The sequence below is a fragment of the Gopherus flavomarginatus genome, chromosome 20 (genome assembly GCF_025201925.1).
Source record: "Gopherus flavomarginatus isolate rGopFla2 chromosome 20, rGopFla2.mat.asm, whole genome shotgun sequence".
Taxonomy (NCBI): Eukaryota; Metazoa; Chordata; order Testudines; family Testudinidae; genus Gopherus; species Gopherus flavomarginatus.
In genome coordinates this window covers 19,599,752-19,619,788 of record NC_066636.1, presented here as the reverse complement: position 1 = coordinate 19,619,788, position 20,037 = coordinate 19,599,752, and the positions used below count along the sequence as shown (strand labels likewise).

Here is a 20,037-nt window from a genome sequence, read left to right as displayed (position 1 = left end):
AAATTGGGAATTAGTATCTCATTATGTAGCTGTCATGACAGTCAAACTCATAGCAACAATGTTAGTGTTAAACTGAATCTGAGATGTAGGCCCAGCAGCAGTGCTCATTTTTAAAAATACAATCTCTAGTCTTAATGGTGATTTAAAAAAAAAAAAGGGTGTCTCAGTAGGTAGAAGTGATTTAATCAATGAAACTATATTTCTAATAACAGAATTAGTGGAGATGGTGATACATGTAGCATTGGCTTGGGATCCCAGTGCATATTGGGATAACGGGATACAAAATGGTAGCCAAAGTGGTGAAAAATGCTATAAGAAATGGAAGGATTGACATAGTAGTAATCTTGAGTAAACAGGAATTCAAAAGTCTAATACAGACAAATTTAAAAGAGAAATGGCCAAAAAATTGGATTAATGGGGGAAAAAGGAAGCTGGTCTTTTACTTGTGCCCTAGAGTTAAGGATTATGACATACTTCAGGGCCTGAAGTGCTTTTGTTTTGAGTATTAACTGGCTGTTGTGCCCTAAACAAAAATCTTAGTCAAATGACACAAAAATGAACTAACTTCATTCTGTACAGTGGAAGAATCAATTGATCACCTTTTATGGGTGTGTCAGGGCTTTCATACAGAAGGGGAAAAGATTGTTGAGGAATTCAAAAGTCTTAAGATGATAAACATTTTTTAGTAAAAATATCAGGAAATGGAGTATTACTACAAAGGCACTGATACATTACCTGACATACAAGGCAGAGCGAGAGGATATAAACCTCTAAGTATGGAGGAATTATAGCCGGAAGTGGCTTGATTATTCAGTCAAGTCTGCTTAGTCATAAAAAAAAAAAGAGGCCGCAATGGAGGTAGTCTGCGGTAATTCCCTGAAAGAAGGGAGTTTGGGCTGGTAAACTCAGAGATGGAGAGGCCAGAAGATAAGAGCAGAGAGGTAGGATGGAGTCCAGAGGAAACAAAAGGGTCAGGGTGCAAGCAGATATAGGCTCCCTGGATTGGAACCTGGAGTAATAGGGGAGACCAGGCCCACCTCCCCACAAGCCACTGAAGAAGTGGCACAGTCTGGGCAGTGGGCCAGAAGACTGCCTGAGATAGATCATCCAGTGGGACTTTGATACCCCGGAGGGGAGGACTATAGTGACCTGGCTGGAGGGTTGTCATGAAGGAGTACCTGAAGCTCTAGAGAGAGAAGACCATGCTGTGAGGAAAAGGGCATTGGACCTGGAAGGAGCTAATCACCTACGCAGCCAGGAGGAGGTGCCCTGGTGGTGCGTGAAGCCCATTGCACTGTAAACAATGCTTTTAGCCCAATTCCGGTTCAATCTTGCCAGCTTTCAGTGTGCGCTGTGCCTGTGATTTTTCCCAACAGCTAGTTTGCAAGAAAGACTGACACAGAAGTTGGATTTTCTCTGTGTGTGTGTGTGTGTGTGTGTGTTCGTTCCTCCCCCAGCTCCCTATCCATCATCCCATTGCCCCAGGCCCCCACTACCTCTTTTCAACTCCCCACACAGGGCTTAATGTGCCCTGGGGCTTGCAGAGAAAAGTGATATTAACAAACATACAAGTGTCACTTTTCACAGCATTATTGAGTCCGCAAAAAGTCACCTTACATAAGTAAATTACAATGATTTGGATTTGTATATATGCATATTAATTAACTTTAGGAAAAACAAATAAAGTATTTTAGGAAAAAGTGTCAGTGCAGCCACCAGCGAGAGGCTACCAAAAAATTTGGTGTGAGAACCTCTATTGACTTTTTCTCAAGAACAGTTGCTACCACATTTAATACCATAAAATACCTTGTTTAATAGGTTTTTTTCCCCCTAGGAAACACGCTGTGTAACAGGAAAAGGAGTAAGAAAAATTGTTAAAATAGGTTTTTACTTAAAGCATTTGAAGCTCAAATAGTTAATTGTGTTCTTTGTGTTAATAAACAGTTTTTGGTTATAATGGGAGTCACCAGTGATATTTTGTCTCAAAACTGTGGACCACAATTAATTGATGTTAACATTCCATTCCCCACTGCACCAATGAAACCCCTCCCTGCTTTTCATTGCAACATGCCTCCGCAAAAAAACTTCAGGACCAGACCTCAAAGAGAAACTGCTGAGCTTCAGTTCATCTGCAAATTTGACACCATCAGCTCAGGATTAAACAAAGACTGTGAATGGCTAGCCAGCTACAAAAGCAGTTTCTCCTCCCTCGGTGTTCACACCTCAGCTGCTAGAAGAGGGCCTCATCCTCCCTGATTTAACTAACCTCATTATCTCCAGCCTGATTCTTGCTTGCATATTTACACCTGCCTCTGGAAATTTCCATTACATGCATCCGACGAAGTGGGTATTCATCCCCAAAAGCTCATGCTCCAAAACGTCTGTTAGTCTATAAGGTGCTACAGGATTCTTTGCTGCTTTTACAGATCCAGACTAACACGGCTACCCCTCTGATGCTTTGATAAATACGACGCTTCAGTCTCCAGAGCTGTCAGACCAGCAGGGCACTAAAATCCTAGCAGGACACCTTATGGGCTTTTCCTTTTTTAAGACTGGGGCCATTCCAAAGAGAGAACTCTGGTCCATTCTCATGCACTCGTATCAAGGGCCCTATATAGTCCTGTTGCAATGTGAAAGGATATGTAAAATGGTCTCAGTATAACTCGGGAAAAGACCATCTGCTTCTTTACCACTAGCTGGCAGTGTAGCAACACACATCCCCAGGGCTTTTGAAACTAAATTTGTGTGCTAGTATCTAGTTTTTCTTTCACTTAGCCTATGATTTGCCATGATGCATACCTTCATCCAGCCAAACCACACACAGACAGCTAGAAGGATGGACATGCAGGGCTTCAGTCCTACTGTATGTTGAGGGCAGCCGCTTAGCAAAAATTAGATCTAAAAATCTTGTGCTACATGGAAATTGACCAGATTTTGCCCATATGTTTTTTGGGACATAGGAATGTTCCAAAATTTATTTGTAATGTGTATGAGGTAGAGACAGAAATAACTCTCCTCCACTAGAAATAATCTATTCCCTGGTTCTGCACATTCAGTAACTGTCCAAACAGGGAACCAACTTCTCTCTCTCTGTATTTTCATTTGCTAAAACACTTAGAAAAGTGATCAAATGTTTCACAAGTTTGAGTGGGCTGCTGTACAGTCACATCACGGAATAATACCAACCATGTCACCATCATAGCAATGGAAGTAAGATTTAAGAGTAATTTAAAAAAAAATACAAATGTGTAAAAAGTAACATCTTATTTTTTCCAATTATGATAATTGGAGATTATGCAAAGATCTCGTAAGTCTTAGAGCCCCATTCTGTTTTCCAGTGTACCATAAGCTCCCATCTACTTCAGTGGAACTTTGGGGGCACAAGGACTATAGGATCAAATCCCTTGTGTAAATATGTATACCAATCCTGTTTAAAGGCTCAGTCCTATGCTCATAGAAGTCAATGACGAAGCTCCCACGGACATTAATAATGTGGGGATAACAGAAAAAGTAATTCTCCACAATAACCAAAAAGAAAACAATTTATTTAAATATGTGATGTCAAAAATGGTTTGGAGACTGGTACATTATAACATTTTCCTGGGTTTTTTTTCCATCCTCGGCAGTGTGGGGCATGGGTTGCTTGCTGCAGGATTTTCTGCACCTTGAAGTCTTTAAACCACAAGTTAGGACTTCAATAGCTCAGACATAGGTCAAGAGTTTGTTACAGGAGTGGGTGGGTGAGATTGTGGCCTGCATTGTGCAGGTGGTCAGACTAGAAAATCATAATGGTCCCTTCTGACCTTTTAAAGTCTGAGTCTATAACAAGTTGTATTTTAAGTCCAGCCACCTCACATTTTAGTAATTACTAAAGTGCGGATATTAGACTCAGAAATTCTTTCACTTTCATTTTTCCCTCATGCATAGCTTTTTTAAACCCTATAAATAATTGTCACACTATGTCAGTTAAAAAGGCACTTTTCATTTATTGTACCTCACAGCTGCATACTCGGTCTGGAACAGAAAAAGGAAAGACCAGATATTAATATTCTTAATGCATATCCTACATTTAACTAGTACTACTTATTCGGTAACAAGACAAGAAACCAAATTCCACTCTCTCTGACGTAAAACTAGAGTAACTCCGCTGACGTCAATGAAATTCAGCTTTGTCAGTGTAAGAGAGCAGAATATTGTGTACAAGCATTTTACAAAAAAGAGGTTAGATTCGGCTCTCATCTACACTGGCATAAATGCACAATAACTTCACTGAAGTCAATGGGCTGTTGCAAATGACAGAGAAATATGACCCAAAAGATGCAGTAGTAACCACAAGCTAAATTCGCATCTCCATTACTGCAAGACAGTCAGTGGGATTGGAATTGCATCAGTGAATCTGCTACAAGAATTAGATCCCTGTGCTCTGTTGTTAGAGCTGTTCCATTCTAAATTCCTATTTTCAGTTTTCTTTCCTTCTCAAAATTCCTAGAAGGATGATATGTTTTAACGTCTAGTTTGGGCCCTGATGTGACTTGGTTTTGTTTTTTTAAAGTTTGCAGGCCGTTAGTTGGCCGGCTTTTGAATTATGGGAGAGTAAAAAATATTTAGGCCAAATTCTGCCAGACCAATGTTGATCTGAGTAATTCCTCTAATACCAATGAGGAGGTAACTCGATTTATGACCACGTAACTTAGACCAACATTTGGATGAATGTGACCAGCTGTTCAGACTTTTTTTTTCTTTTTTGGTCCATGTAAAATTCATAAAGAATCATAAAAAGCAGTGCTTCATCCACCACTCAGGCAGGCGGGAATGTGGTAATACAATAGCAATTCTGCACCGGCAACCCTACAAAGCAGTTGCTGTCTACATTTAGGAGGGAAATGAAAGACTAGCTTCTTCACGTGAGCATCGGAGGAAATCAAGTAGTTGGAATGTAGCCACTAGTGTCGGAATTTGGCCAGGACACTAGTTTACCACCCTATGAATTTACTGTATCTTTCTGATGTGCCAGTGGCTAAAAAAGTACTTTTACCTGTGGAATGTGCCTCATAGGTATTTGATTCCCAGTTTGCAAAGCTCTCCCTGCTGGAGAAGCACAAAAGGACAGTTACAGGGATATGTGATGAATGGCTGCTTCTTAGCAGATAGTTATAAACAAGTTACCTCTGGAGGGACACTTTCTGAAGAGCAGGATCGTCAGCTGGATGACGACAAGGATGAAAATACAAGACAGCCCAACATATAACACATAATTGCAGTTTTCTTTCGTGGCCTCATCTGCAGAGAGAAGAGAACAATGTTAGGTGCTGAGCAAAGATTTGTTAGTGGAAAGATCCCATTAAAAAGAGTGGGCCCATGTCATCTACTTCTCCTGGAACACCATGCACAGAAGTGAGACCTTACCTCCAGAATCCACCGTCTCAGGTCACACTCTCAGGCCCCACCTGGAGGTGGGGCCAGTTGACCACTTGGTGCTGGATTCAGGCCATTGGTAGCCCGAGGTAAGCTGTCTTTTTATTTATTAACTCTGCTTGCCTGCACTGTACATTATTTTATCAAGAGGTGATTCATTTAAGAATCACTGATACAGTCTGAGAATCACTGTTCCACTGATGACTAGAGAGAGTTAAACTGAATTAAAATGAAAACCATTTTAGGGAGCATCATAGAAGCATAAATGTTAGAGATAGCAAAGGCCTGTGATTGTAGGTCTCATGTAGTTCACCTCCCTGACTAGTCCCTACAGTATAATCACTAGTGCTTTATCCAGCCCACCTTTAAATAGGGCTTCATCCTTGTCATTTGAGAGACAATCCCACAACCCAATAGATCTAATTATCGGGAATCCCGGGTATTCATCTTCCTTTTTCCTTTGCTCAGTTCACGCCCATTGCCCTAGTTATTCCATCTCAGAGCCCCCAAGCCATTCTCCTGTCTCCTTGGCATTAACACTCCTCAAACACTTGTAGAAGCAGTGCTCAGACAGCGCCTGACCCAAGACTAACTGAAATCTGTGTGAATCTTTCCATTGACTTCAATGGACTTTCAAGCAGGGCCATAAGGAGAGAGAGAGCTAGGAGCAGTTTTGCCACAGGTCCCACTTCTTACCACTGCTCATTTGAAAAAATGGTTTGAAGAGAGAGCAAGGAAAGGCAGATGACAGAGGAACTACCAGAACGTTCTCTCTCAACTTGATGCCGTGGCTGTGTTGGTCCCAGGATATTAGAGAGGCCAGGTGGGTGGGGTCATATCTTTTATTGAACCCACTTCCCTTGGTGAAAGAAACAAGCTGTCTAGCTACACAGGCCTGAAGAAGAGCTCTAAGTAGCTGAGACTTGTCTTTCACCAACAGAGTTGGTCCAATAAAAGATATTACCTCACCCACCTTGTATCTCCCACAACCCAAGCCCTCTAGGTAGTTTTTATACCTAGTACCCATGCTCCCTCATTTTAGTTATTTAGCTCAGCAGTAACCCTTTAAATCTGTGTATTTGTCCTGACTTCAGGTGAAGTTTTCACCAGACACCAAATATAAATAGGATATGATACTGGACCTGTTTCCTTGGAGACTGTAGCATTGATGCTTCTCCCCATGCTGCTCTCCTTGGCTGTACAAGTGCAGGTCATCTCCTGATTCCACATCTCAGAAGGGATTGTCGTTAGGCTCCAAACACTAAAGACCCCTTCCCCATCTATGGCTCCAGCATCCATCAGACCCTCAGATGCCTCCTCACCAGTGTCCCAGAGAACTTCACTCCAGGGAGGAGTGAAATCAGAGAGCAGGCAGAGCAGAGGAATGACAGGGGGAAGCTCAGCATCCTCTGGGGTGGAGGGAACCAGGATGGAAAGTCTCGGCTCGGAGGCATCTAAAAGAGAGTTGAGTCACTCAAAATAGAGACTGGAAAGACTGTCACGGTAGCTCAGCTAGTCCCTACCCAGCACCTACCCCTGCCAGTGGAATATATTTTAAGTATCTAGTGCATAGTCTAGTCTTACATGTCTTAAGTGGTGGGACTTCCATTGCACAAAGGGGATTTTTCTTATTAATTTCATCCCATTACACTCCTTCCTCCCACCTCAAATGGTTCCCCTGGCTCCTTGATGGTCTCAATATTCTGAATACCTGCAGAAGGTGGAGATTCAAAAATTAGATCTCTCTTTACTACATTGTATTCTTATGTTCAGCTCCTGCTGCGTTTCTCGAGGAATGTGGTTTCCCCATGCAAACCACACAGCGGGAATCCTTTCATGAAGCTTCAGTGAATGCCCAGTGAAGAGCCAGATTAATAAAGTTTTATAAGGCCAGCAGGACGATGCATCATGTCCCAGGCTCAGTGGCTTTCACTAGGTACAATCTGTGAGCGTGCCTGTCAGAAGGTAGGATAGTAATAACAGCTAGCCCTGGTGCACTTAGAATCATAGAATATCAGGGTTGGAAGGGACCTCAAAGTCATTTAGTCCACCCTCTGCTCAAAGCAGGGCCAATTCCCAACTAAATCATCCCAGCCAGGGCTTTGTCAAGCCTGACCTTAAAAACCTCTAAGGAAGGAGATTCCACCACCTCCCTAAGAAACCCGTTCCAGTGCTTCACCACCCTCCTCATGAAAAAGTTTTTCCTAATATCCAACCTAAACCTCCCCCACTGCAACTTGAGACCATTACTCCTTGTTCTGTCATCTGGTACCACTGAGAACAGTCTAGATCCATCCTCTTTGGAACCTCCTTTCAGGTAGTTGAAAGCAAGTATCAAATCCTCCCTCATTCTTCTCTTCTGCAGACTAAACAATCCCAGTTCCCTCAGCCTCTCCTCATAAGTCATGTGCTTCAGCCCCCTAATCATTTTTGTTGCCCTCTGCTCGACTCTTTCCAATTTTTCTACATCCTCCTCGTAGTGGGGGGGCTCAAAACTGGACACAGTACAGATGAGGCCTCACCAATGTTCAATAGAGGGGAATGATCACATCACATCCCTTGATCTGCTGGCAGTGCCCCTACTGATACAGCCCAAAATGCCACTAGCCTTCTTGGCAACGGGGGCACGCTGTCAACTCATATCCAGCTTCTCGTCCACTGTAACCTCTAGGTCCTTTTCTGCAGAACTGCTGCCTAGTTATTTGGTCCTTAGTCTGTAGCAGTGCATGGGATTCTTCCATCCTAAATGCAGGACTCTGCACTTGTCCTTGTTGAACCTCTTCAGATTTCTTTTGGCCCAGTCCTCTAATTTGTCTAGGTCCCTCTATATCCTATCCCTACCCTCCAGCGCATCCACCACTCCTCCCAGTTTAGTGTCATCGGCAAACTTGCTGAAAGTGCAGTCCACGCCATCCTCCAGATCATCAGTAGTTAGATATCAAAGCACTCTACAGAGGCGAGTAAGAATCATTACCCCATTTTAGTTGCAGAGTGATGGGCTGCCAATGATTCAGGATTACAATCCAGGTTTCCTAATTCACAGTTTCATACAGTATCCATTACCTGAACCTGAATCTACCTCTCGGCATAAATACTGATAACTTAAAACCAAAACGGGGGGAGTGGGTGGTGGTCAGAGAATCGCAATTACAAGATTCTGTCTCAGAACCAGGACGAGGCAAGCGAGGTAGCCACCCAGGGTGCAAAGTTACAGGGGTGGAAAAATGGGGCAGAAAGGAAAGATGGGATCCCCTCTGCTCCCTCCCCATGAGGGCCTCAAAGGCTCTGCCAAGCCCTTCAGGACCCCCGAAGGTCTCTCCATACCTGCCTCCCAGGATCCCCTTCAACCACACTCTTGGTTTCCCATGTCCCCCTCCCCAACTCCCCACGCAGCCCCACATTCACTGCCCCTACCCCAAGCCACTCTTGTCCTTGTTCCTCTCTCTCCCCTGTAGGCTTCTGTCCCCCAGCTCTCAGAACACCTGGTGGCCCCACTGCTGGAGCTGTCCAAGCAGGGAATGCAATCAGCCATCCCGGCCCCTGCAGCGGGTGCAGCGCCCCCACCCTGATCTGGAAACTGGGGGATCCCCAGCACAGCGAGCCCATTAGCCTGGCACTGGGTGTTGCAGGCCACCAGCAGCAGCAGGGGGCTTACAGGCATGGCTCTTGGTCTGGGGTTGCAGCAGAGGTGGGTTCTTGGGGGATCTGGGCTCAGAAGCTCAGTTCAGCTCAGCTCTGAGTCACCGCAGCACCCCACAGCCATTTTTATCCCTGCGGGAGCCTGGCTGGGAAATTCTCAGGGGCAACAGGAGGCAGAAGGGCTGGGATAAACGTGACTCAGTTGGCCTCCACTTGCCCTGACCCTGCTCTCTTGGGGCTGGGGCAGCTCTCAGGGATCGGCTCTGGAGCCAATGGCTGGGCCATCCCCGCAGCAACCCCAGCCAGCCCAGCCACCAGGGCAAGACAAAAACCAATAGGGCTTGCCCCAGGCGCTAAAATGCCTAGTCACAGCTCTACTCAGAACCCCTCAGACCTCTGGAATGTCACTGTCCCAACCCACTGGAAACTCACCTGTGACAATCAGCCTGGTCCCAGTCCCAAAGTTGGGATTTATATATACAGCAAGGCCACAGTAATACACCCCCGAGTCATTTCTTTGTACGTTGCTTATGATCAGAGTAAACATGTTTGCCTGAATGTTCGCTTTACTCGAGTATTTTTCATGTGGAGGTGCAGCAAACTTATAACTCTGGTAAATCCCATGCAAACTTCCATTCTGAAGCTCTTTGTACCAGTACACGTACTGTCGTCTTGTTGAAAGCTTACAGTCTATCTCTGCAGTTTTTCCAGAGGCTAGAAAGATCTGTGCTAGGCTCTGTTGGATTGATATCCCTTCCTGTGAAGCAGTCACTAGAAAAAGGAACACAAAAACATGAACACAATAATCACTTGTAAGAGCCTCGCCCTTTGCAATATATTCAATATAACATGTCATCTGCTCCAAGCAAAATGCCCATTGTTTTAAAAATTGGGGGTGGGCTAACTTTATTTGTGAACTTATGCATTTTCTTAGGATTCATATACACTATAGGAAAATTGATGTATTTTAAACTAAATATACATTGCTGAATTTTTTTTCTAGCATAGTATTTTTTGCCATATTGTCAAGTGTAGCATAGTTGTAACATAAACAATAATCACTCTGCACGCATGGATGCTAATCAGTCCCTTTGCACATCCACATCACCTCTCATCCAAAGACATTGAAGCACTTACTACAATTAATTAAACTTCACAATCATACTAATGAATAATATTTAGGGTGACCGGACATCACAATATTACTGGGACCCTTCCAATATTAGGGGCTTTGTCTTATATACACAGCTATACTCCCCCAAAAAGTGTCCCGATTTTTCACACTTGTTATCTGGTCACCCTAATAATATTCGGCACTTAGAGCCTGTCACATGATAATCAAACTGCTTCGCAGCTATTAATGAGTTAAGCCTCACAATGTTCCTGTGAGATGATGAAATATTATCCCTGTATACAGCTGAAGAAACTGTATCAGATTTAAGTGGAGAGATTTGGTGAGGGTCCTGCAACTCAGTGACACGATTTTGAATAGAACCCAAGTGTTCTGACTCCTGGGTCCTCTGCTCTGTTCACTAGACTGCATTCTCCCATTCATATTAACCTTGAATCAGAGTTTAAAACAGTAACATTAATGTTATTTGACCAAACTTGTACAAGAAAGGGAGTGTTTTATTATCTTAAACATTCAGGCTTAAAATCATCTTTTTTGATTACCTTTGAAAAAAGACTAATGCCCCTGGAAGCCTATATAAAAATACGTGAGCATAAAAGAGAACTGGATTTTGAACAACAATCCATTACAGTATCCAAAATGTTAAACTATATTCAAGGTATTGTGGAGAGCACAACACAGTATTTCATTACCTCTCTTAGGATTTCAGTTGGTGAACTAAAACATATGAGTGTTTAGCTCTCCCCATCAGCTCCTTTTGGTGTTAACCGTATTTCAGAAGATCTTTGCACATGAAAGTAATTTTTTGTAGCAAGGTACAAAACAAGCATGAAATATCAGGCTAAAATACTTACTCTGCTGCCAGAATAGAATCATCCAAACGATCTGGTAGGACATTTTCTGGCTTTCTTCAGTCATGCAAAGTTGATGCTCTGAGAACGGTAGATGCCTGTTAGTTAATGGGTCTCTTGATGAAAGACTTCCTCATGTGGAGAGGAAGATGTCATATTTCCTCTTAAAGTTTTGTGGGGGCAACATGTGTGACAAAAGAGAGGGCAAGGAGATATTAATAACCCCATTCAAAATCTTACTCTGACAGCCAGCAGGGCAAACCTGGGGAATAATATTCGGTTGTCTCTAAAATTCATTACACAACAAATTCCGGGTCTGACTGTGTGACAGCAGAGTGTGTATTTTAAAAGGAATTTTTCATCTCATAATTGGATCGATGGGACAAGCCCTTTTTTGGATTGAAACTAATATGGATTATTTTCTGTGCTTCGGGTTTTCAGACATTCATATGTATCTGGGGATGTTAGCCCCCATAGAAAGAGAATAAGGTGTGTCATCGTAGCTCTGAAGATTCCCCCTGATATTTTAACAAAGGATAGAGGAAATCATTGAAGAGGCTTGTCATGCATTATGAAAGTGTGGGAAATTTACAAGTATTGGAGATGAAATAAACGTTTTGGGAAGAGACCTGGTGGGAAAGGAATGGATAGGTCTAGAAAATGGGAGCATACAGTTATTCCAGTTGAGATCTTTGGAACATATCCTAATTGTGGGTCACACATGTATGTGCCTAATGCATGTTCCTTGCAATAACATTCAAAATGAGTTAGAGAGAAAAAAGAACTGAAATACCCACTGAGATATTCCAATTCCTTTTCTGTAAACACTTTTCACTCGTGTATTCGGAAACATGGTCACCTTACATATTTGAATATTCTAACAAACCATTTGGAAATCATGTCTCATTGATGTCTGTCTCATGGGAAGTTTAATACAATATGGCACAAACAGCCACTCGGACCTCACTAGCCCATGTCCCATATTTGAGACCCAGCCTATTTCAACACCCATGAAATTTAGGAGAAGACAGCTACTACCTGCAGCTTGTCTGTTGCATTTGTCACGGTGCTTAGAAATATAAAATGTTATAGGAAGTAGCTGTGGATGGTTAATAGGAAAGTTTAAATTTTAAAAACACCCTGGTGCATTTTACATTTTATAAATGTGATCGGTCTAATTGGGAATGCATCACTTGGCTTCAGTATATATATATTTTTTTATACAACTATTTGATAGTTTGTGGATGGCTTAAAAAAACACACGACATCTTGAGAATTTAACATATTTGCCAATCTCCTCATCAAAAATAGACTAAAGCAATCTGAATGTTTGGTAAAAATGATTTCAAAACTTTTCTCATCTAGCCAACCACCTGTACATTGAATTCCATCCCAATGAGTTATGAACCAGCAGAGATACTATGCCCTAAACACGAAAAGTTAGACAATGCTGAGACACACTTTATCCTAATGATGTTTATACTATTTTTATTTTATTTGTTACTTCTATAATACTATAAGTATTTATAATACAGGTATGTTAATGACGCGATGCTGACATGTCCATATAAAATTCCTGTCAGTCAAGCCAATAATCTGTGCTATAATTGTAACAGAGAAGCAATTTAAGCATCTTGGTAGAGCTGTATGGGAGAAGATTTCAATGTCGTTGATTATGCTTTAACTATTCCGTGTTTTCTCCTTTCACTACTACTAAATTTACTTGTATTTAAAATAAAAATCCTCAACTTTGAGAGAGCTGCAACAAAACCATAGACTGCTCTATGGCTACTGTTTATCTGCTTGGTCCTTATTTCAATTAAAGGAAATGGAGAATATTTCACCCAGTTGCATTTCTTTTATATACATTCACTATAAAATTAATCTTCACTAATGAAAATCCAGTGGGTGTTAAATGTTAAGACAAAGTTTAAAGCTACGGTAGGCATTAGATTTTTATTTCTATGATAAAAAGCCCCTAACCAGAGTCTAAGATGTTCTAACCAATTTTAGAAAGGCAGTCTGGAATATCTGAACTTTTAGGAGTACATTCTTCAAGTTGATACACAGGAATTTACTATGCAAAACCCCTTTGTTAGAAGATGATTCAGATTATCTCAGCCAAACAGAAAGGACCGTTGTGTTTGTCAATTAGCCAGAATGTTTGCTACAGTTAATATACTCTCACTCCCAAAGAGCACCTTCTAGGAAAGAGAAGGGCTCATTCAACATCTCTTTTCTTTTACGTTTGAAAAATGTATTTATGACCCTTCTGCACTTGGGACTCTCTTTGAAGTGAATGTCCCTATAGTGTAAAAATTGATGGCAGGCTCCAGTCTAGAACTTTGAGTATTTTTAACATAGATTAGTTGTCTATCTCCAAGTTTTATCATGTCACCCACAGCCAGTGTATCTGAGTACCTGTCATATAAAAGTAATAGCAATAGTAAAGTCTCTAGTGGGCTTTAAGAAGTCTCTTGCTCTCCTCCCTACTGAGAATAAAAACAATTTGGGGTTGGATTTTGTTTTAATTTTTTAGATTTTATTTTATTATTTTTGGTTTGTTTATTTAGTGAGGCCAATTTGTTGCAGGGTGATGTTTTGATGGCTTGCAGAGGGCGGATGGGGGTTCTTTGTCTGGTTCTTTGTTTTTGTTTTTTCAGTTAGCTGGGTTTTTCGCTTTGCTTGTTTGTTTAGTTGGGTTTTTTGGAGGGAACCAGGTATCTATGTTGTGAGCATCAAAATCATTTGCAAAAGCTCAGAGCTGGTTGCTGGGTTATTTGCATCTGCCTGTGGTCAGTGTCAACTCACGACTTTTGCCACTCTTTTTTTTTTGTTTGTCAGATAGCAAAACACTTTATTGTCTTGTTGTCTGTAATCACTTGTTGTCTAACGGTTTCACCACAAAAGAACCAGCCTTTGTTAATGAAATTCCTCGCTCACTGAACCACAGGGGGAAAAAATAGCGTACATGTTTTTGTCATGTAGATCTAAATAATCTCCTTATTTTTCTCTCTTAGCTTCTAAAGATCATCTTAGCCCATCTGCACAAAAAGACGTTATAAAGCATTTGTAGATCTGTGGCCCTAGTCCTGCAAGCACTAGTACAGACATGCTAACTGTATTCCTGGGAGTAATCCCATTGATTTCAATGGGACTCTGAAAGGGAATAAAGTTAAACCCTGGCATAAGTATTTGTCTAAGACTGTATTTATGAGGGCTCAGTGGGTCATATCATGCCTTCCATGAGAAGATAGCACGGAATGGTACAATACTCTTTGCATTCTCTGTCCCCTATGGCAGTGGCTCTCAACCTTTCCAGGCTACTGTCCCCCTTTCAGGAGTCTGATTTGTCTTGCATACCCCCAAGTTTCACCTCACTCAAAAGCTACTTGCTTACACAATCAGACATAAAAACACACGTGTGTCAGCATACTATTACTGAAAAATTGCTGACTTTCTCATTTTAAAAATAAATAAATTGGAATATAAACCTTGTACTTACATTTCAGTGTACAGTATAGAGAGCAGTATAAATAAGTCATTGTCTCTATGAAATTTTAGTTTGTACTGACTTTGCTAGTGCTTTTTACGTAGCCTGTTGTAAACCTAGGCAAATACCTAGATGAGTTGATGTACCCCCTGGAAGACCTGTGTGTACCCCTAGGGGTACATGTACCCCTTGCTGAGAACCACTGCCCTATCGCATTTTCCCCAGTAGTGACAATTGAACCTTAAGAGATTTGGAGGATTAGCTGGGATATGTATCTGTCTGAAATGCTTTGGGTTATGATTCTGCAGTTCTCACTCAGGCAAAATTTCCACCTACATAAATGGGAATTTTGCCTAATGAAGCAACAGGCTTTAGCCCTGAGTTTGAAAACAGGGCTGAAAAATCTGATCCAAACATCTGATCCCAAGAGACTCTCTGCTCCTTGTTTGAGTCTGGCCAGAAATACTGTGACTCTCTGCATGGTTTGTCTATTTTTGTTTTCAGCTCGGAGCAGGGAGACAGGAAACAGTGTTCTCAACTTCACCAAAGGGGATGTTTCAGTTTGGGTTTAGCTCTAGTTTAGTGCAAATCATTTACATATCTCTCGCCATCACCTGAATGTATCTTATTTAAATAATTCATATCAGTCTTATTAATGTTACCCAGAAAGCCTCTCTTTAAACCATTTCGAACAATGACCTTCCCGTGAAAGCTCCCACATGATGTAACCTATAGTTGTAAAGTGGGGGTCCAACTTTTTAATGAATGAATTTGATTTAGCCTTAGCTGACACCTGACAGAGGGGTTGACCTTTGCTTTCAGCGTAGGCATCTGCCTGCCTTTGTCCAAGTGCTGCAGAGAAGAACTGGTCACAAACTGGGGTGATTTTTTTACAAAGACATTTTTGACGTTTTGTAGGAAAAAACTAAAACTTTTTAGTTTTTGGGTTTTCAACAAATAGTCGAAATTTTCCAAGAAAACAGATATTTTTTCAGCAAAAAAAATACTTTTTGTTTCAGAGCCACTTTTCCACTGAAAATGGTTGCGATGGAAAATCTCCCATCAGCCTCAAGGTCCTGCTGGGCTCCTTACTAATTTGATGTGTCTGAGTAGCACCAGTGGTGAGAAATGCCCTTTTCCACTTCGGCTTGGTAAGAGACTTCACCCTTTCTTTCAGATGATGAACTAACTGGCCATAGTGACCCACATGTTCACCACCTCCACTGGTTAAGGGACAGACAGAGGAAACAAGAGGTGGGTTAAACAAGCAACAAACTAAATGTCGTGGTACAAATAAGGAGGAGATAGCCAGAAAGAAGATCAATAGTAATGGAAGAGGCAGAGAGAGGCATTATATCCTCCCTGTGATGAGGTGTATAGACCCTACAAGACAGCAGACACCAAAGGGTTAAGATAGGAAGCAATCGCTTCCCCAGCTGCAGATAAATGGCAGGTTTAACGGCTGGGATAAAAAGCTGCAACCCAGCTGGAGTGTGGCAGCTGCCCCAGAGATCCTGGGTACATCTACACTGCATGGCTGATCCAGGTCAGCTGACACAGGATTGCAGGGCTCGGGCTGCAGGTCTATAAAATCACAGTGTAGACGCTCGGGCTCTGAGACCTTCCTCTCTTGCAAGGTCTCAGAGCCTGGCTTCAGCCTGAGCATCTATACTAAGATTGTATAGCCTTACAGCCTGAGCCCTGCAAGCCCGTGTCAGTTGACCCTGGTTCTGAGACTTGGCGCCGCAGGTTTATTGCAGTGTAGACGTAGTCAGAGAGGGACGGGGGAGGAGCTCCCCAGGGTCAGATGGGGAAAAAGCTGCCCAGGCAAATGAATTCTCTGCCACTACCTGAGGCTGTCAGGTACAGAGGTGGGAAACAGCTCAGGGAGGCCGTCAGAGATTTAAACAAAAACAAATCTATTTGACTGCTTAACATAGGATCCCTGGTGTGGCACTCAGAGGAAAAGGCATGCCTGGATCCCCCTGCCGTCCCCTCGTGGAAGGGGGTAGAGATTGATGAGACATCAGATCTGGGTGGCAGCACTAACTTTACTTTTTGTTCCTGTTTTAATTTCTTTTGCTTCTATCTGCTGAAGAAGGGACTGAAGAAACCTGTAAAAGAGTCCCACTAAAACCAGGGGTAGGAGCAGCCCTAAGGCAAGGATTCCATGCGGGACCAGCAGAACTGTGGGCTGAGGTCCTGTACAACCCCTGAAGGAGAGAGACCCGGCTGGAGTCTCGGAGGAAGTCTGAGTGATACAGCTTTCATCCCAGAATGGAGTACAAGAAACTGTAGAATCAGGGTTGCATCCCTGCCTCAATGTGCCATCAGGGGGCACTCCAGGACTGAGTCCCCTACCACTTCACACCTCGGTCAGGCCACGTGCCATGGCATAGGTGGCATAGTAGGTTCTCATAAAACCCATGACACCTTTACAGCCTTGAAAATGCGATGCACAGATCCATGCCCCAGTGGGTGTTCTGGATGTGCACGGGTTGCAGGATTGGATCCAACCTGCAGAGTAAGAAGACGGGTGACATGGCAAAGTCCAACCTCTCCCATATTCTGGAAATGCATAAAAGGAGGCGTTAGTTCTGTCATTTCTGAAACAAACTGCAGCTTTCACTTTGGTGATTTAAATGGTGAATAAAGTCCTCCAAGGCTGGCCTCCAAATGATCATTACCAGTTAGTGTCATGCTGTCAGGAAATACAGGAGAGGGATGGGTGGGTGCAGGAAGTAACTCCCTCGTTTTTTCATGCCATGTGCTGGATGCATTGTACCTTGCAACATTGGCACATCAACCAATATTGCATACTATTCTGACCCTTTAGAAACCAACACTGCATACTGTATTTGGTAGAATATCTTCTTCTTTGTCTTATCTGGGTATTTATACTTACTCATAATCATTATGAGCCAAAATTTCAAAGGCATCAGAATTAAGGGCATAAATACCATAGAAAATCAATGCAACTTAGGTTCTTTTGAAAATGTACCCTATACTATCTTGGGGTCTGATATTCATCCACAGTCAGCAAGAAATACAGCATCCCTTGTGGGTTCCTCCTCCACCCCAGTCAGTTGATATCCATCTACACCACGGCACGCTCTCCTGGGCCGTGTTCTTAATCAGAAATGACCCTTCACTGAAGCAGCGTCTCAGACTTTCGTTGTGTTTTCTACAAACACGCTCTTTGCCAAGTATCTGATTTTCTCTTCCATGGGTAAAACTCCTTGTGTTACTGAACAGCATTCAGAAAATAGCCAGTGCAAGAGGATGTGGACTTTTGTGGTAGCTTAGCAGAGTTTTGCTGCAGTTTAGATGCACTTCCATTCACTTGTGCTAGCTTTAGCATCGTTTCTAGAAGTCACGCTGCAGCCACTTTTACAGAGCATAAGTGTTATCAGATTAAATAAATTTTATTCCTGAACAATCCCATTTGTCTATGGCAGAGAGAGATCGAATGAAAGCTGACTATAATGACATCTGTTTTATTTCTTCAGGGTTGGGAGCACAGTTATCTCTGTACCCCAGTCAGCGGTTCCTGTTTGTCGAAATTAGTTCTACAGCAAAGATCCCCTGTTCTTCCAAATTAAAACTGGAAGGAGGTGGCATTTCGGTTTATTGGTACAGGAGAAGAGAAGGTGAGGGGCCCACCTGCATCAAGAAATGCTTAAATGATGAAAATGTAAGTAAGTTTGCTTGCAAACCCAAGACACACGGTGTGATACTGGAAATCTACAACGTCCAGCAGAAGGACTCTGACTATTACTGTGCAGTTAAATCCAGCAGCTATCTGATTTTTGACAATGGATCCACACTGATTGTTGGAGGTAAGGAAAGATAATGGTGTAACTCAAGGGGAAAAGTGATCCACAATGCTGAGATGTTAAACAAAGAAAAAAACAGGAAAAAAATGGAATATGGTACAACTTTCAAAGCTGAAATGGTTGGTTGAAAAGGAGAAACTAAGCTGAAAAATAACAACTAAAGATTTTGCATTTTTAGGGGACTCAACTAAATTTTTTCCTTTAATGGTCAAAGATGACAGATTTTTTTTTAAAAGCTCCTGAACAATAATAAACCCACTTCCCTCATACCTAGTGCTTTTCACCAGTAGATCCCAAAGCACTTTAGTTTTACTCTCATCATTATGTATTGCTGCCAAATTGTTTTTGACCTAACAGCCACAAATGCATTTAGTAACAATTCTTCTTTTCTTTTTGCAGCATTCTTTACTTTGAATGAATCCCCATCTCATGAGATTAACATTCATAGCAACCGGTCCGTTACACTAGTGTAATTGTATTGACTTCAGAGGAAGTGTACCATTGTAACAAAGTAAAATTGGTGCCTTTAATTAAATAATAAACAGATGGCAGGTCTGTTGTGAGTCAGACGCAGGATGAAACAGTAAATTCCCTGCTTTATTCTGTTCAGACAGCTACACCACCAGCAGCTGGGTTTTGCTTCTGGTTCCATCTCCCCACGGCCTCATTTCCACTGGGATGGTTGATCTGGCTTGCTTTGTCCATGGAGTCTTCAACCCAGTCCAAATTTCCTGGAATATTTCTGGGGATCGGAAGGAAGAGGCACTAATGCAATACTGAAAGCAAAGGATGGATCCTTAATGCTCATAAGTTACATTAGCATCCCAAAAGACACCTGGACCAGTATGAAAATTTTCACGTGAAGTCAAATTCAACTCTTCTGGCAAAAGAGTTAAGAAAAGTGCCAGGTATTTTGAACGTGAGTGATTTTATATTTGCTTCTGGAACTAAAAGAAATCACGACTTTACTTATTAACCTGCAAGGCGAATAAATAATGGATGACACAGAGAAGGCTGAAGAGTTTAATGCATTTTTTGCTTCAGTCTTCACTGGAAAGGTTAATTGTATCCAGTTGCTTAACACAATCAGTAATAACAAAAAGGAGGAAGGATTTCAGGCCAGAGTAGGGAAAGAACAGGTTGAAGAATATTTAGGTAAATTGTATGTATTTAAGTCAGAGGGGCCTGATGAAATTCAACCTAGTGTGGTAAACAGAGACAGCTTGGAGCACTGGACCTGGTGCAGGACTTGAGACCGGAACTAGAGGTTGTGAACTGCAGTCAGGCTATGTATTAAAGCAGATGCTTTCAAGTTCACTGTTAGGTACATGAACGCGGCAAAGTTGCTAAAACATAGCAAGTAGGAAGTACTAGGCACTAGATATTTACGTAAATACATTCCAGAAGGCTAGTACGTATCCACCCTACTCTAGTACAAGATAAGGTTTGACAGAATAATCAATAAGGATGTTTTGTCCGAGATATTAGGAACAAGATACAAGGGGAAGTAACAAAGAGATGCCATGAGACACATAAGGTGGTACAGAAGTTGTTTATCTCCACTGTTTTGTCTTAATGTATAAATGTTGGGGGACCTTGCCTAAATCCTTTGTGTGGCTGAGGGGACATCAGAAATTCCCACTGCTGACTGAGCCGCTCCTTGCTAGGGGG

The 20,037-nt window shown here is 42.1% G+C and overlaps 1 protein-coding gene and 1 pseudogene across 1 annotated transcript; one reads left to right on the top strand and one right to left on the bottom strand.

Moving 5' to 3' along the window:
- Positions 1 to 3,981: 3,981 nt before the first annotated feature.
- Positions 3,982 to 11,122, bottom strand: LOC127038404 (immunoglobulin gamma-1 heavy chain-like). The gene is made up of 6 exons (XM_050930996.1): positions 11,041 to 11,122; positions 9,487 to 9,825; positions 6,558 to 6,869; positions 5,167 to 5,280; positions 5,036 to 5,088; positions 3,982 to 4,014 (listed from the first exon to the last, which is right to left on the bottom strand). Exons 1-6 carry the CDS (start codon positions 11,102 to 11,104, stop codon positions 3,982 to 3,984), a joined length of 915 nt encoding a protein of 304 aa, XP_050786953.1. The 5' UTR covers positions 11,105 to 11,122.
- Positions 11,123 to 16,984: 5,862 nt separating this feature from the next.
- On the top strand, positions 16,985 to 19,293 carry LOC127038403 (uncharacterized; annotated as a pseudogene).
- Positions 19,294 to 20,037: the final 744 nt, after the last annotated feature.

Bases quoted from the DNA above. Each gene is read 5' to 3' on its own strand.
- LOC127038404 (XM_050930996.1), bottom strand. From the start codon at position 11,104: ATGACTGAAGAAAGCCAGAAAATGTCCTACCAGATCGTTTGGATGATT. The intron at 9,826-11,040 runs GTAAGTATTTTA...TCCTTTTTCTAG, and splicing joins GATTCTATTCTGGCAGCAGA to TGACTGCTTCACAGGAAGGG. The intron at 6,870-9,486 runs GTGAGTTTCCAG...ACTCTCTTTTAG, and splicing joins GACCAGGCTGATTGTCACAG to ATGCCTCCGAGCCGAGACTT.